This window comes from Pongo abelii, chromosome X, assembly GCF_028885655.2.
Source record: "Pongo abelii isolate AG06213 chromosome X, NHGRI_mPonAbe1-v2.0_pri, whole genome shotgun sequence".
NCBI lineage: Eukaryota > Metazoa > Chordata > Mammalia > Primates > Hominidae > Pongo > Pongo abelii.
This window is the reverse complement of record NC_072008.2, coordinates 19,028,386-19,044,533: the sequence shown is the minus strand read 5'-3', so window position 1 is coordinate 19,044,533 and position 16,148 is coordinate 19,028,386. Positions and strand designations below refer to the sequence as shown.

Below are 16,148 nucleotides of genomic sequence, written 5' to 3'. Positions count from 1 at the left end.
TTTCTGTTTGAGATTGGAGATTCCCCCATAAAACTGACAACATCCAAAATCACACCAAATAGAAAATGAAAGCAACCACATTTCTTTTTCTTTTTTTTTTTTTTTTTTGAGACGGAGTCTCACTCTGTCACCCAGGCTGGAGTGCAGTGGTGCGATCTCAGCTCACTGCAACCTCCGCCTCCCAGTTTCAAGTGATTCTCCTGCCTCAGCCTCCCGAGTAGCTGGGATTACAAGCGACTGCCACCACGCCCAGCTAATTTTGTATTTTTAGTAGAGACGGGGTTTTACCATGTTGGCCAGGCTGGTTTTGAACTCCTGGCCTCAAGTGATCCGCCCGCCTCAGCCTCCCAAAGTGCTGGAATCACAGGCGTGAGCCACCGCACCTGGCTGCATCCACATTTCTAACCCCAAAGTGTCAATTTGTATAATTAGTTACATTTCTTTCACACGTACTTTATCCATTTTGTACATATTTATACACAAGACATCATCATAAACTGATATGTTTTTTAAAAGTCACCTCACCACAGCTTCACATTCCAAAGCATGTACTCTTCAGAGTAGTCACACTGGAAGGATATTTATCCAAACATTATTGCCGCTGCTTAAAATATTTTTGAAACTTCCCTTAAAAATACCTTTCTAATTTGAGCCATTCCAGGAAAGCAATCTTATTAATTTATGGTCACCCTTTAATTTTGAACCAAATTGGTGTTATCCAATTTGGGGGCCTATATTATTCACCATACAGTACAATGAAGTCCTTTTATTGTTTTCCAAAATCCAGAACCAAGATACCTACCAAAGATTTGCCGTCACTGAGTTTGTAACAAAATAATCTGTCCCTGAACACAGGAGTTATTTTCCAAGTGTTTTGAGTGGTAGCATTGAAGTAGAGAGCACTGAAATATAAAAATCATTCTCTTGGCATGAGAGCCCTTGGGATTTATCTTTGATTCAGACATTCTTCGATGGCCTCACGGTCAGTGGATCGTCTGTGACGTGGTGTCTCATGTATTAACGTAGCATTATTGTTGTTATTTATAATGAGGATAATAAGACTAGTAATTGGTTACAATAAATCATATTATTCAGAAACCTTGGCTGTCACTTGCATTTTGTTAGAGCTTTACTCAGTAATTCAGTGATGGTTTCACAAATGGCCATGTTGGCAAACATTACTTTTGGGCAGGCGTGGTGGACTTAGTGTAACAAAAATAAATTACCAAGAAATGTGACATAAAGCTCCAGAGTACTGCACTTACAGAAATTGTGTTGCTAAGATGTCAGCGAGGAGTCACTGAATTTCAGAGGTGGCAGATATCATCTGATCCAACCCCTTTATTTGAGATAAGTCACTTTGTCGAGATTTTTCTTTCTTTATGATGGAGTGGAGAGGACATGAACCATCAGAACACTCACGTAGGCTCGGGACTGGCCTTTCCAGGGCAGTTGCTGGGCGGTTCTGGTTTGCCAGCCACAGTGATCAGGAGGTGATTTTCCTGCAGCAAGGACCCTGGGCCGTGTTTCTGATTCTGCTTTTTCTCCACAGAACGTGGTGAAGCTGATGCGAGGTCTTCTCCAGTGCATGATGAGACAGGTAGGCAGAACCCACACACATGTTTGCCAAGTGGGCATTCCATGTCATTGTAATTGTGACATTTAACATGCTTAAGACATTTTGTACTTTTCTTCTCAAGAGGAAGAGCAATTGAAAATATTTTGCTTACTTTCTCTCTTTTTTTTTTTTTGAGACAGGGTCTCATACTGTTACTCAGGCTGAGTGCAGTGGTGCGATCATGGCTCACTGCAACCTCAAACTCCTGGGCTCAAGTGGTTCTCCCACCTGAGGTGTGTACCACCACACCTGGCTATTTTTTTTTTTTTTTTTTTGTAGATATAGTATCTCACTATGTTGTCCAGGCTGGTCTTGAACACTTGGACACAAGTGATCCTCCCGCCTTGGCCTCCCAAAGTGCTCGGATTACAGGCGTGAGGAGCTACCATGCCCAGCTACCTTCTCTTTTTAAAATTATTTTCAGTAACTTTACTATTGAACCACAGTCTCAAAGGACAGTTTCTGAGACTCTCTTTTGAAGAGTTACATGGATAAAAGGAGAAACATGCTTTTTTTTTAATGGAGAAGAAAACATTTTTTTTTTAAAGCCACTTCTAGAAAGCCATATATTATTGTTTATTCCATCATGTTTGTAAAAGGGTATATTTTCATTGAGATGAAATGCTTGAGTTTTAAAAACTTGATATTATTGTTTAGTGGTATTTTCAGTGAGGGGTAAATAAAACAATTCATTGAGCATGTACTGCACATAGAACATTATACTAGGATCTGCACAAATTCAAAGACGAAGACAAAACAGTCCCCACCCTCAGTCAGCGCAAGAAAAGACATAGTTGCCCTTTTCCTTTCAACATTAAGAAACAAGAAACTGAAATTTAAACAGGTTCCTTTCCTCCCCTCCTTTTCTCCCTTCTTCCCTCCCTCCATCTCTCCTTGAGTATCTACCATGTGTCACAGCTGGGGATATGTAGACAAGGACACCCTTTGGCATGACCCGTCACTCCTGCAGATGAGACTCCCCCCAGGCTGGGACATTTCAGGCAAGTGGGCGAGAAGAATCCCCAGCACAGTCCCTCTGTGCGGTGCCGCCTAGCAGCTGCCTTCCATCCCTCTGGCTCCCAGAAGTAGCAGATGAGAGCTCTAGATCCAGGTGGCTGGCCATGGCCGTGATCTCTGCCAGCCATGAACCCCCATAACTATGCAGAGCGGGCTTGCCTTCTCCCTCAGGTGGCCAAAGTGGAGAAGTTCAAACACACTCAGAGCACCAAGGACAGCCTGCACGCCAAGTACAACACCGCCACCTGCAGCACGGTGGTGGGCGACGACCAGTGGGGCCACCTCCAGGTGGATGCCACCTCTCTCTTCCTCCTGTTCCTGGCCCAGATGACCGCCTCAGGTGAGCTGGGGTTGCTGGAGCCCATTGTATAACGAGTGACAATCCGGAAAAGGGGTGGGAGGAGGACAGGTAGCGGCCAGTGTGTCAGGCCGTGTGCTGCTTCACTGCTTTAATAAAATACCTCAGACAAGGCCATTTATACAGAACCGAGATGCGTTTTCTCACAGTTCTGGAGGCTGGGAAGTCCATGACCAAGGCACTACCAGGCTCAGTTGTCCAGTAAGGGCTCCATCCTCCAAAGAGGAGGACCGCTGTGCTCTCCCATGGGGGAGACCAGAAGGGCAAGAGAGCCAGAGGCTCCACGAAGCGTGTTTTGTAAGAGCCTTCATCCCATGTAGGATATGTAGGATGGGAGGAGTCTTCAGGGCCTAATCGCCTCTTACGGCCCCACCTCTTAATACCATCACATTGGCCACACCTCAATTTTGGAGGGGACACATTCAAACCATAGCAATCAGTATTATAAATTAGCAGTTTACACAAAAGAAAAGCATGCTTTTCCATATTCTGTGCATTTGTTTCTGCAATAGGGCAGGAAGTGCAGGGACCCTGCCTGTAACCTGCAGAGAGGACAGTCACCCTCCATCTGGGCACCAGCAGGGTAAAGGCCGTCGAGCTGGCTCTCTTAGCTTCCCTCTGTTGAGCACACAGCCCCCTTACTGTCACTCTCTCCTAGTTCCTGGAGCCACCTAGGTCTGGTCTAACTTTGACACTTAGCTGTCTGCAGACCATCTCACCCCTGCTCTTAGACTTTTCTCCTCCAGGATCAGCAGCCTTGTCCTTTCAGCTCTCCCACTCACTACCCTGGTCACCCTCTTCTAGACACACCCTCACTTTTCCAAATTATATTTGAACACCACCATTTCCACCACTCAGCAGCGTGCCCAGAGTGGGCTGAGCAGCCCACTACTCAGCAGGCTGAGTAGGCTCACAGTTTGCCGGCGGTACGCCTTGTTCCCATTGAAGCCGGAGCCGCTGGCCTCTGTGGCAGCCTGGACGCCAGGCCTCTCTCTTTCCCACTAGGGTCTCATACCAGGTGGTCTCTCTCCCACAATGGCATGTGCCACAGATGCTCCCCCAGGTTAGGGCACTTAGCGGCTGTGTCTAGGAGTTCTTATCACCTACCAGTCCAGTCAACTGATGTGTCTGAGGCCTCCCATTCATTGCAGACTGCAAGTATGAAACTCTCAAAAGCCCAGAAATCAGTAAGCAGTATTGTTATGGCTGTGTGAATAAACCACACATTTATAAAGTTACGTTTTGGCTATGAAAATTAATATGAGCTCACTGTAGATATTTTGGAAAATATAACAGAATACAAAGAAAAAAATTCCACTGCCAACTTTCATTTGGCTGCATCTCCTCCAGGTCTTTTTTCCTGTGCATTTTTTTACATGTTTAAGGTCACATTGTACACATAAACATAGTCTTTTTATTACATAGCGTTATAACAAGCACTTCTCCCATGATATAACAAGCTCTTCATAAACATTATTTTAGTGAGTTTATCAATGGATATACCATAATTAATTTAACTATTCCTTCCTTCTTTTATTTTGCTACTATAACTAATGTTGCAATACCAACTTTGACCCCATCTTCATTTACTTCCTTCTGAGAGTTAGATATCACTCAAAAGCAACTCATATATATTGCCAAATTATTTTCAGTTTCTAGTTAAACTTAGTTCTGATTGAACTTCTAATCTGGCTTACTAGTTAAGCTTCCCTCATTGATGTAAGAGTCCATTTCCTATCATATCCATAGCAGCTTCCAGAATTCATACTTTAAAAATACCTGTATTTGTTATAACTGACTATATTTTTCTGCAGGGTGGAAGGCCAGCTCCTGGAGCTGGGGACTCTCTGTCTCCCACTGGGAAAAGCATTCACCCTTCTCTTTGGCTCTCTCAAAGATAGAGACAGTGTCTCTGGTTCTTCTGGACTAAAATCCTTGCTTTGTTGGAACCTTCTCCGCATCAATCCAACCTGTACCAGAGGTCCCAAATCTCTCTCATCCCTTTCTACTCATAGGCACACACAGGAAAGTGGAGTCCTTCCTTTCCTTCTCCTTATTTTCCTTCCTTCCCTCCTTCCTTCCCTCTTTTTGGAGATTAGACACTCACTGTTATGCCTTACTTCAGACTTCATTTTTGATGCCTTTGGAAGAAAAATGAAAATGAGGGTAAAAGGGTTTATTTCCTAGTGTGATATTTGTAATTTGTGACTGGCAGCTCTCTGCAACATGGCTTCATAACCTCATTGTTTTTCTTTGCTAGGCTTACGTATCATTTTCACTCTCGATGAGGTGGCCTTCATACAGAATCTTGTCTTTTACATAGAAGCTGCATATAAAGTCGCTGTAAGTATCAACCCTGGTAGTCTTTTCCGATGTGCCAGTCAACAAAAAGAATAAAAATCGTACAGTGTTTTCAGGGCCAGGCTGTTTGGGGCTCACCAAAAGGTTAGCGAGACTAGCGCTATAAGATTGTGTCACCTCCACACACACAGTGCGTATTTTTGTCCTGGGATAGAGTTGGGGGTTTCATGTTTTTGGAATGTACTCTGTGCTCTGTCTGAATCCATTATGCTTGTTATATTTTTTTAATTTATTTTGTTTTATTTATTTTTAGACAGAGTCTCGTTCTGTCACCCTGGCTGGTGTGCAGTGGCGTGATCTTAGCTCACTGCAGCCTCCGCCTCCCAGGTTCAAGTGATTCTCCTGTCTCAGCCTCCTGATTAGCTGGGATTACAGGTGCCCGCCACCACGCCCCGCTAATGTGTGTATTTTTAATAGAAACGGGGTTTCACCATGTTGGCCAGGCTGGTCTCAAACTCCTGACCTCAGGTGATCCTCCTGCCTCGGCCTCCCAAAGTGCTGGGATTATAGGCATGAGCCACCACTCCTGGCCCATTATGCTTGTTTTATTTTATTTTATTTTTTATTTTTTTATTTCCATAGGTTATTGGGGAACAGGTGCTGTTTGGTTACATTAACGTCCTTTAGTGGTGATTTGTGAGATTTTGGTGCACCCATCACCCGGGCAGTATACACTGCACCCTATTTGTAGTCTTTTATTCCTCTCCCGCTTCCCACACTTTCCCCCTGAGTCCCCACAGTCCACTGTGTCATTCTTATGCCTTTGCATCCTCATAGCTTAGCTCCCACTTAGGAGTGAGAACATATGATATTTGGTTTTCCATTCCTGAGTTACTTCACTTAGAATAACAGTCTCCAGTCTCATCCAGGTCGCTGTGAATGCCATTAATTCATTCCTTTTTATGGCTGAGTAGTATTCCATTATATATATACCACAGCTTCTTTATCTACTCGTTGACTGATGGGCCTTTGATTGGTCCCATGTTTTTGCAGTTGTGAATTGTGCTGCTATAAACATGCATGTGCAAGTGTCTTTTTCGTCTAATGACTTCTTTTCCTCTGGGTAGTTACCCAGGAGTGGGATTGCTGGATTAAATGGTAGTTCCCATTATGCTTGTTTGAAATAAGATCCTAACATGTTCTGCGGGATGTATATGTCCTGGCTTGAGTTGGGGCTAAAGAGGTAGCAGCATTAGCACCTTGGTGGGAGCTGGGATGCCATGAGCATTGCCCCAACCGGGCCACAGGTAGAGGGGCTCGAGCCAGGCAGAGCCCCAACCTGGGCCAGATTTGCTGAGTATAAATGTGTATAAACCCCGTTTCCTCCAAGCTTCTGTCTGGTTTGGAAGGCAAAGCCTGAGGCGCCTTTACGCAACAACCCCAGTGTGTAAAGCTCTCAGGGAAGGAGGGAAAAGGTAAAGGCTGGTTTAAAAAAAGCCACTATGGTCTAAAGGAAGGTCAGCAAAGGTTTTCTGTAAAGAGCCAGAGAGTAAATATGTTTGGCTTTACAGGCCCTAGGGTCTCTGTCGCAGCTACTTGGCTCTGCCTTTGTAGCATGAAAGCAGCCATAGACAACACGTAAATAAATGAGCATGGCTCTGTCCCAGATAGACTTTGCAAAAATAGGTGGGAAACTAGATTTGTTCCAAAGACTGGGTGGAGTTCACTGACCCCAGGTCTAAAGCAGTGATTCCCAACGAGAGGCAATCTTGCCCTCCCAGGAGACATTTGGCGATGTCTGGAGACATTTTTGGTTGTCGCACCTGGTCAGTAGGTGTTCCTGGCATCTAGTGAGCCAAGACTAGGACTGCTGCTAGACATCCTACAATGCACAGGCGCCCCCCCACCCCCCAATGACTCAGATTACCTGGCTCGAAATGGAATAGTGCTAAAGTTGACAAACCCTGGTCTGAAGAAACTTGAGAAGTCTTTGTGGAAAGGGTGGGCCTTGAGTTGGACCTTGGAAGCTGAGCAGAGTCTAGATCAGCAGAAGGGAGGAGGTAGGGAGTTTGGGTGCAGGAATAGCTTGTGCAGTCCCAGAGGCAGGAACAGGCTCTGAGTGTGGCTGGGTGGGCTAGGGGGTGCTTGAGGAAAAGGGTACAGAGGAAAGGAGTAGATTTAGGGGGAAAGCTGACATTGGAAAAGAGTAGGACATAAGTGGATCTTATGTTCCACTCTCAGCTTGTGGGTGTGTCTAAGGAGGCCAGATCATGGGGCATATGGCCATCCAGAGAGAGAGATGTGAATGTGATCCACTAGAAAATACACCATTTGTCACTTTAGACCCTGAAACAAGGGGAAGCAGCAATCAAAGCAGTTTTTGAGGACGAATCACCCAGTGCCGGGGTTGGAGGAAAGGTGGGTTGGGCTGCAGGAAGGCGCAGATGAGAAGAGTGCTCAAGGGAAGAAGCCCAGGCTCAGTCACCAGGCACGCTCGGCGGGGAAGTTGCTCTAGGATGCCCGAGTCTCAATCTCTACATTTTGAAAATGTTCTGGCCGGGCGCGGTGGCTCACACCTGTAATCCCAGCACTTTGGGAGGCTGGGACAGGTGGATCACCTGAGGTCAGGAGTTTGAGACCAGCCTGACCAATATGGTGAAACTCCGTCTTTACTAAAAATACAAAAATTACCTGGGTGTGGTGGTGTGCGCCTATAATCCCAGCTACTCGGGAGGCTGAGGCAGGAGAATTGCTTGAACCTGGGAGGTGGAGGTTGCAGTGAGCTGAGATCGCGCCACTGCACTCCTGAGCAACTGAGCCAGACTCCATCTCAAAAAATAAAAAGAAAAAAAGAATAAAAGAAAATATTCTTTTTTGGAGATAAAAAAATAAAGGTTGAAATGTTGGCATCAGTCCTGTGTATGTTGGGTGGTCAGCTTTCAGTAGTAAACATAGAATTGTTTAAAACAGCATCCCATATGTGGATTTTTTAATGAAAATATGAATTATACATTAGGTACACATGTATCAAGTCCTCTGGGTGCCAGCATTCTGAGTCAATCCCTAGTAATCGGTTTGTAAATACCACGTAGGTTCAGTGTTCTGTGTCTCAGTTGTGACTTTGGCTCCAGTTACTTGCTGAGCATTTTTTCCCCAAGAGATAATGCTAAAAATAAGTACTAAATTATTGTAAATGCTTTTGCTGGCTTTGACTAGTTATGACCCATGTGCTAAAGTTTCTGTATTCCATCTTACAACATAAGTTCAAAGGCATTGACTAGAGAGGCAGCATTTTATTCAATCTTAAGAAGATAAAATATTTTGTTCTCCATACATCCAGAGTTTCTTACAAATGAATACCTTCTAGAAATAAGAAATTTGAGAGTGTTGTGGCATGCACTTTTGTCCCACTTGAGTATTCTCTTCTAAAATTCTGCACAGAGGTCGCATGAACTGAAATTGAGGAAGAACACAGTATGAGTCTACAAAGCCTCCGGGAAGATCCACTTATGTTTCAGTGTGGCCGCAGGAACATAAAGGAAGCATTTTTCCCATAGCACTTCTTATATACCTCTTTCTCCCCTCTGATTCCCACCTTTTTCTCCCCCAGGATTACGGAATGTGGGAGCGTGGAGATAAGACTAATCAGGGCATCCCAGAATTGAATGCAAGCTCCGTAGGAATGGCCAAGGTGACGGTCGTCCTGTTTGTTCTTCCTTCTGCATGTTTTTACTGCTTTGACTTGGTTCCCTTCATCAGGAGTTTGGATTTAATCTGATTAGCATATTTTTCAAAAGTCAACATCAAGTATGTGAAATTCAAGTGGCACAGTTACCCCAGCCACCTGAAATTCTAGGTAAAGAAGGTAGGTTTCCAATGCTGAAATCTGCCCGTGGCAGAAAGTAAGAGTGTTCCATCCTGGTTAGCTGCTGCCATCACCCACGGGTCTAAGCTCTTGCTGTTGTTTAAGAAGCTGCACATGTGATGTCCAGTCTTCTTTTCTGGGTCACAGAGAGGACTGGAGAATATCACCACTTTGTAGGTTGGACTCACAAGTTCAAAAGTCTACAAGGTCAGTCAAATAACAATACGAAGTGAAACTAGCCAGACAGCAAGGTGGGGGTCGGGGGAGGAATTGGGAACACTGGGAAACTTTCCCTGAAGGTACTCCGATTCAAACTCATTTAAAATACTCTTCAAGCCAAACAAAACACACCTATGGGGCAGATTCAATCTGTGGGTCACCAGTTTGCTTCTCTTGCCATAGACATATGGTGTGCCTCCTTCCCTCCCTCCTCCAGAAAGTAGTGTATTTTTTGGACAGAGTAGAGCCTCCAGGGCTATAATTTTTAAAGCAACAACAAATACGCTCTGTTGAAGTAAACAGACAGAAAATGTACTTATTACTAAAAGAATTAACTTTCTGAAGTGCCAGAAGTTTGAAGTTAACTGTTAAAATGTGAGAGAAAAGACAACCATGAATTTAGTGCACACATACCCACACACACACACACCCACACACACACACAACGTTATGAACTTGTTAATTCATTTTTAGGTAGAACACTAACTTCACTTGGGAAAATGTTTTTCTGTTTTCTCTTTCTTGTTTCCATAATAAGCAGCAATGTACAGGAGAGCTCTGATCCACTGAAAATAAGAATAGGGCCGGGCACAGTGGTTCACGCCTGTGATCCCAGCACTTTGGGAGGCCGAGATGGGAGGATCACCTGAGCCCAGGAGTTCAAGACCAGCCCTGGCAAAATGGCGAGACCCTGTCTCTACCAAAAAAAAAAAAAAAAAAGAAAAAAAAAGACTAGAACATGACTACAGGAGTCTAGCTGGATTTTTAAAATGTGTTTCATTACCTTTGGGAGAACATGTATACTAGATTGCTTAATGAAAAAGGAGCACCAGATATTGGAGTGTGTGTTTGTTAGAAAGAAAAAGTAACTCATACATGTGTTTGTAGGCAGCTCTTGAGGCAATTGATGAACTGGACCTTTTTGGAGCCCATGGAGGACGCAAGTCAGTGATTCATGTTCTGCCAGATGAGGTCGAGCACTGCCAGGTAATAGCCTCTTGCATTTCAGAGAGCAGGGAAGGAGAGTCCTGGCATGGAAGGCCTGGGATCCAGTGCAGATTCCCCACCTTGCTGGCTTGGTGATACTTTGCTTCTTTGAGCTTCAATTTTCTCACCCATAAAATGGGCATCCTGGGACCCTCTCCTCTGGCCTCAGAAGCTAGTTGTAAGAATCAGTCAAGTTAGTCTGTCTAAGCACTTTGTAAGCCAGAAAAGTGTAAGACACCATGATGCTGTATAGATGGAATCAGCAATCCAAGCAGCCTTGTTTTGCAAGAGGCAAAGTCTGTTTTATGTGTTTTGAGCACACAGGTGGTTTTCTTTCAGGTTTAGTTCACAGTGCCCCCAAATTGAATGATGAGCAAGCACTAGTTCACTTGGGGGTGGGGGGTTGGGGATGGGTGAAATAGGTAGTGGAGAAGACATGAGATGGGAAAGATGGGAAATTAGCACAACCTCCGTGAAATACAGGTCAGAGAAAGGAGTGATCTAATACAGATTGGAGGATTCTATTGAGCAGAGTGCACGTCTTCAATTGCTAGGCCCTCAGCAAACTCTTATTTAGCGAGGGCCCACTGTGTGCCAAGTACATTGCTGGGGCTAAAGAGGGTCAGATACTTGTGAATGGAGAGCTTGTGAATGGAGACTTGTGAATGGAGAGCTTTGGTAGAAGTTTGTGTTTCCAGGCAGAGAAACCCTAGGGAAGAGTGAGTTACAGAACAGGGCCCTGGGCTCAGTTGGCTATAGAAAATAAAGCTTTATTCTGAAGCTGAAGGGTGCCACCCATCTTGACCCTATCTTCCAGCTCACTCAATTTTTCCCCTTTAGGTAGTCCTGGTATTTCTTGGGGTATAGTCTATCTTTTTTTTTTTTTTTTTTTTAAGAGGAGATCTTACTCTATCACCTAGGCTGGAGTGCAGTGGTGCAATCATAGCTCCCTGTAACCTCAAACTACTGGGCTCAAGCAGTCATCCTGCCTCAGCTTCCCATGTAGCTAGGACTACAGGCACGTGTCACCCACACCCAGCTAATTTTTTTTTAAATTTTTTTGTAAAGTCAGGGTCTCGCTCTGTTGCCCAGGCTGTTCTCCAATTCCTGGCCTCAAGTGATCTTCCCACCTCAGCCTCCCAAAGCTCTGGGGTTGCAGGCATGAGCCACTGTGCCTGGAAGTGGTGTGCATCTTAATAGATGTGTAATCCAGTGGAAATGCGTGAGCTTTGCAGCCAGCTGGGCCTGAGTTAGAATCCTAGTTCTGTCACTTACTAGCTGCTCGAAGTCTCAGGGTCCTCAGGTGTGAATTGGACGTGGTATCATAAGTCCTTCTTCATATGAAAGATTCAATGAGCTTATGTTTGCAGGGGTCTAGCCCCATGTCTGTACATGTTAGATCTCAGTGTTAATTCCTTCCTTTCCCAAACTTTTCCTGATAATTTCAACTCCTTTACAAGTTTCCAGCACCTAATCCAGCCACTTATTTATAATTGAGGCCATATTATAGTGCCTGTAAGTAACCCTAGAAAGATTCTAGGACTAAACTAATTCTGTGGTTTACCATTTTGTCTGAGTGTTCATGAGATCTTCTGGATTTGACTCCTCCTTTAAGTGGTTTCTGGATCACCCAGTCCAACTGGTCACATTCCACAGAAGCCAGACATTTCTCCAAGCTGGCCCCATGTATGTGTTCTTTTCTGGTCTCTGTCTTCATAGCCAAGACAGCTTAGCCTACTGACACAGGTTCCTCCCCTACATGTCCTGAAGGTCTGGCAAAGTCAACAGGGCATGGAAGGAAGGGAGACAAGCAGTTCTTAGCATGGGCTTCAGACAGTACCATGCTCTCCGCAAGCCCTGACTTCTCACCTGAGGAACAGGAATCATTGGCTGCATATACAGTGTTGGCCAGCAGGGGCCATGTTGGTAGGACAAAGCTCTACTCAAAATTGGCAACCGTATTTGAATGTTCCCTTGGGGCTGAGCTCATGGTCCCTAGATACTGCGCCTATTAGGGCATCTCCAGGTTAAACCACCTCTTTGTTTCTCATTCAGTCTATTCTGTTCTCCATGCTGCCAAGAGCATCGACATCTAAAGAAATTGATGCTGGACTTCTTTCCATTATTTCCTTCCCGGCCTTTGCAGTGGAAGATGTAAACCTTGTAAATGTGACCAAAAATGAAATTATTTCTAAGCTCCAGGTAAGCATTAGTCATGCTGGTGCCCTTCTGTCCTGTGTGATGTGCATGGAGCAGCTCACCCATGCCTCAGTTCCCCATGAGGTTAATTGCTTGATTTATCTAAGCAAATGCATAAAGTGTTCAAAGCTGAGTCTACAGGCAAGAAAACAAAGTCTCCGAGTGATTTAGTGGCTTGGTTCTCTCCTTGAGAAGCAGAACTGGCACTCAAGCAGGCACCTTTGAACCCCAGTTTGTACCATTACCATACTTCTAAGGCAGAGCTACTTAACCCTTTAGAGGTCACAGACAGTGTATAGAGTCACTGCCAGAAAAAAAAATGCATATGTCCCAGTATCCTCAAACTTTACACACAATTTCAGTGGACTTGCCAATCCCAAAGTTACCTTCAGGTTAAAATAATCCCTGTTTTGAGTTGAAATGCAGTAACCATGATACACTAAACTGAGAATATTAAATACTCCAGCCAGTTGAAACTATCGGTAAAATTATCAAAGAATGTAAGTTTCCCTAAGCTGAAATCTGCAGGTTGATTGTCCTACTTAGGTTCCATGAAAAATGCTTTTGTCCCTTGGAGCTTTTGTCCCTATGTCTCCAATCATATTCCCAAAAGAAAGCAGCTGTCTCAGTCAGGGTTCAGTGGGAAAAAGGGAACCCCTTTAGGTAGTTGAAGTAGGAAGGGAATGAATGCAGGGAATGAAGTGTTTACAAGAAGAGCGGGTTCTAGGCTCAGCCTCCTGGGATGACTCCCAGGACAGTGCGGTGCTGGTCGCTAGGGCTAGGGACATGGTTGCCTCCATGACCCTCGTGAGAGCTACATCTGCTGTAGCAGCCTCCACATACTTACGGAACTGGAGAATGTACACCCAAAGCTGTGATCTATGGATTAAGGGTGTCAGATTAAGAGAGTGCTGCCCCTGCCCTCCTTTCTTAGCATCCAGGAAGCTGGGGCAGAACCCTGGAGCCTGCAGCCCAAAACCAGCAGCGACAGTCCTAAGCACAGGAAGCCGCCTCCCCTCCCTTTCTGCTAACCTTTGTGGAGGTGCATCTGACCTTAGAGCCTCCTCTGCAGCCAAAGCCTAACTTCCAGGAGCCTGGGGAATGTCCTTGTAGCTTTCCAATCTTGCAAGTAGGAGCAAACCAATCCAAGTATCTGCCTTGGTGGCTTTTCTAAATAGTGAGGGTCCTTTTAGGTCTCTGTGTAATACAGTAAATCAGAATGAAGGCATGGTCGTTCACTGAACTCTTGGTAATTACTCTTGCAGCCCTGATACTCCGATGGAATGTTTTGGCGTTCCCTTCCAAGTACCGATCAAACCTGAATTGATTTTGCTTATTACTTAAATATATTAATAACTATACTGACAGCAAAGAACACTTAGTATAAAATTCATTACTAAAAGATTCATGGGAAAGAGGGTGCAGGGCTGACTTGAATTAAAAAGGCAAAAAAATGTCTCTGAGCTCATCGAATGTACTTTCTCTTATTAGGGGCGTTATGGATGCTGTCGCTTCCTTCGAGATGGTTATAAAACTCCAAGAGAGGTTGTATTTAAATATTGTTTCTTATCTTTCCTCAACTGTTTCATCTCTAAGTTGCCAATGTGTTGTTCTCCCTCTGTTGATTATAATTTTATGTTGAAATATTGGAAAGGGAAGTATTAATTTTGGAGTCAGCAAGCCTGGAGCCAGGCAATAGCGTAGTATCTTTAGTAGGGACGGTGAGCTGGTCATTTAAAACCAGCTTGGCCGGGCGCGGTGGCTCACGCCTGTAATCCCAGCACTTTGGGAGGCCAAGGTGGGCGGATCACGAGGTCAGGAGATTGAGACCATCCCGGCTAACACAGTGAAACCCCGTCTCTACTAAAAATACAAAAAATTAGTCGGGCGTGGTGGTGGGCACCTGTAGTCCCAGCTACTCAGAAGGCTGAGGCAGGAGAATGGCATGAACCCGGGAGGCGGAGCTTGCACTGAGCCAAAATCGTGCCACTGCACTCCAGCCTGGGCGACAGAGCGAGACTCTGTCTCAAAAAAAAACAAAAAACCAACTTGTAGGCCAGGTGCAGTGGCCTGTAATCCCAACACTTGGGGAGGCTGAGGAGGGAGGATTGCTTGAGCCCAGGAGTTCGAGACCAGTCTGGGCAACATAGTGAGACCTTGTCTCTGCAAAAAAAATAAAATAAAATTAGTGAGGCAGGCATGATGGCATGTACCTGTGGTCCCAGCAACTCAGGAGGCTGAGGTGGTAGGATCACTTGAGTCCAGGAGGTCAAGGCTGCAATGAGCAGAGATCACACCATTGTACTACAGCCTGGGTGACAGAGTGAGACCCTGTCTCAAAAAAATAAAAATTTCTTTAAAATTTTAAAAATAAATAAAACCAGCTTGTAGACAAGGAGAACTGGTTCTGTGGCTTACACATTTTTCTTAAAGACCAACTATGGCCTCCTCCTTGGGTTTCTTTGCCACAGTGACTAATATAATGATATAAATCAGATCATCTGCCAAACTTGGTGGTAGACATATTGCTATTTCTTTGTTAGAGATATAGGAAGCTTTAGTATAATAAACTACCAAGGAGTCTTGTGTATGTTTCTGACTTACTTTTCAAAATGTTACCATGGCAAACTGCCAAAAACAGCATCTCATTATAGTAAAATCCTACTCATGCCAACCTCAAAGCTGTAAAAACCAGTCAAGCATGGGAAACCCCATGAGGCACAATGGTATTATGTATGTATTCTGACATCACCTTTTAAAAGTTTGACTTATTTGATTCTAGGACCCTAATCGACTGCATTATGACCCTGCTGAACTCAAGCTCTTTGAAAACATTGAATGTGAGTGGCCTGTGTTTTGGACATATTTTATAATAGATGGAGTCTTCAGTGGTGATGCTGTTCAGGTGAGAAAATGCTGGGTGTTATGTTGATAATTATTTTCATTCCACTGGTATACTGATTATTATTAGAACATAGGGTTATGCAAGAATTTAGGTCACTGTTTCGGTTATGTGTTCCCACTTAGCAAACTTTCCCAGAACTGAGTGAATTAAAGCAACAGCTATTTTATTTATTTGCTCATGATTCTGCAATTTGGGCAGAGCCCAGCAGGGACAGGTTGTGTCTGCTTTACCTGCTGTCAGCTGGGATGGTTCCATGGAAGTGGAGAATCTATTTCCAAGATGGCCTCACTCACATGGCCAATTGATGCTGGCTAGCAGCTGACGCTGGGAGCTCAGCTGTGCTATTGGCTGAGGCCTTGGTTCTCCTCCACATGGCTAGCTTGGGCTTCTCACAATATTGTAGTCTCTGGGCCATTAATTTTACATATTGGTTGTTTTCCCCCCAGAACACAAAAGCAGAAGCTGCCAAGCTTCCTTAAGTGTTAGGCCCGGAACTGACAAAATGTCACTTTCATCACATTCTGTTGGCTAAAGGGCCATCCCATATTCAAGCGGGAGGGGACTAGACAAGGGCATGAGTACTAGGAGGCATGGTTCACCGGGGTCTAGCAAGAACATTCCGTCACAGACAGGTTTTGTTGTTGCTGTTGTTCTTTCCAGATTATCCAGTGGTTTGCTG

At 44.6% G+C, this 16,148-nt stretch overlaps 1 protein-coding gene across 6 annotated transcripts in view; it reads left to right on the top strand.

Moving 5' to 3' along the window:
• The window catches only part of PHKA2 (phosphorylase kinase regulatory subunit alpha 2), a 91,465-nt gene that overhangs the window by 30,336 nt on the left and 44,981 nt on the right, over window positions 1-16,148 (top strand). For 4 of the 6 annotated variants that reach the window (XM_009234636.4, XM_054544386.2, XM_002831440.5 and 1 more), the window contains exons 3-10: window positions 1,553-1,600; window positions 2,807-2,975; window positions 5,254-5,336; window positions 8,905-8,985; window positions 10,267-10,365; window positions 12,421-12,567; window positions 14,056-14,109; window positions 15,347-15,469. In XM_009234636.4, coding sequence (XP_009232911.2) covers window positions 1,553-1,600; window positions 2,807-2,975; window positions 5,254-5,336; window positions 8,905-8,985; window positions 10,267-10,365; window positions 12,421-12,567; window positions 14,056-14,109; window positions 15,347-15,469 — 804 coding nt within the window. The remainder of the gene's footprint in view (window positions 1-1,552; window positions 1,601-2,806; window positions 2,976-5,253; window positions 5,337-8,904; window positions 8,986-10,266; window positions 10,366-12,420; window positions 12,568-14,055; window positions 14,110-15,346; window positions 15,470-16,148) is intronic. The other 2 variants (XM_024240598.3, XM_024240597.3) reach the window with 1 other exon arrangement.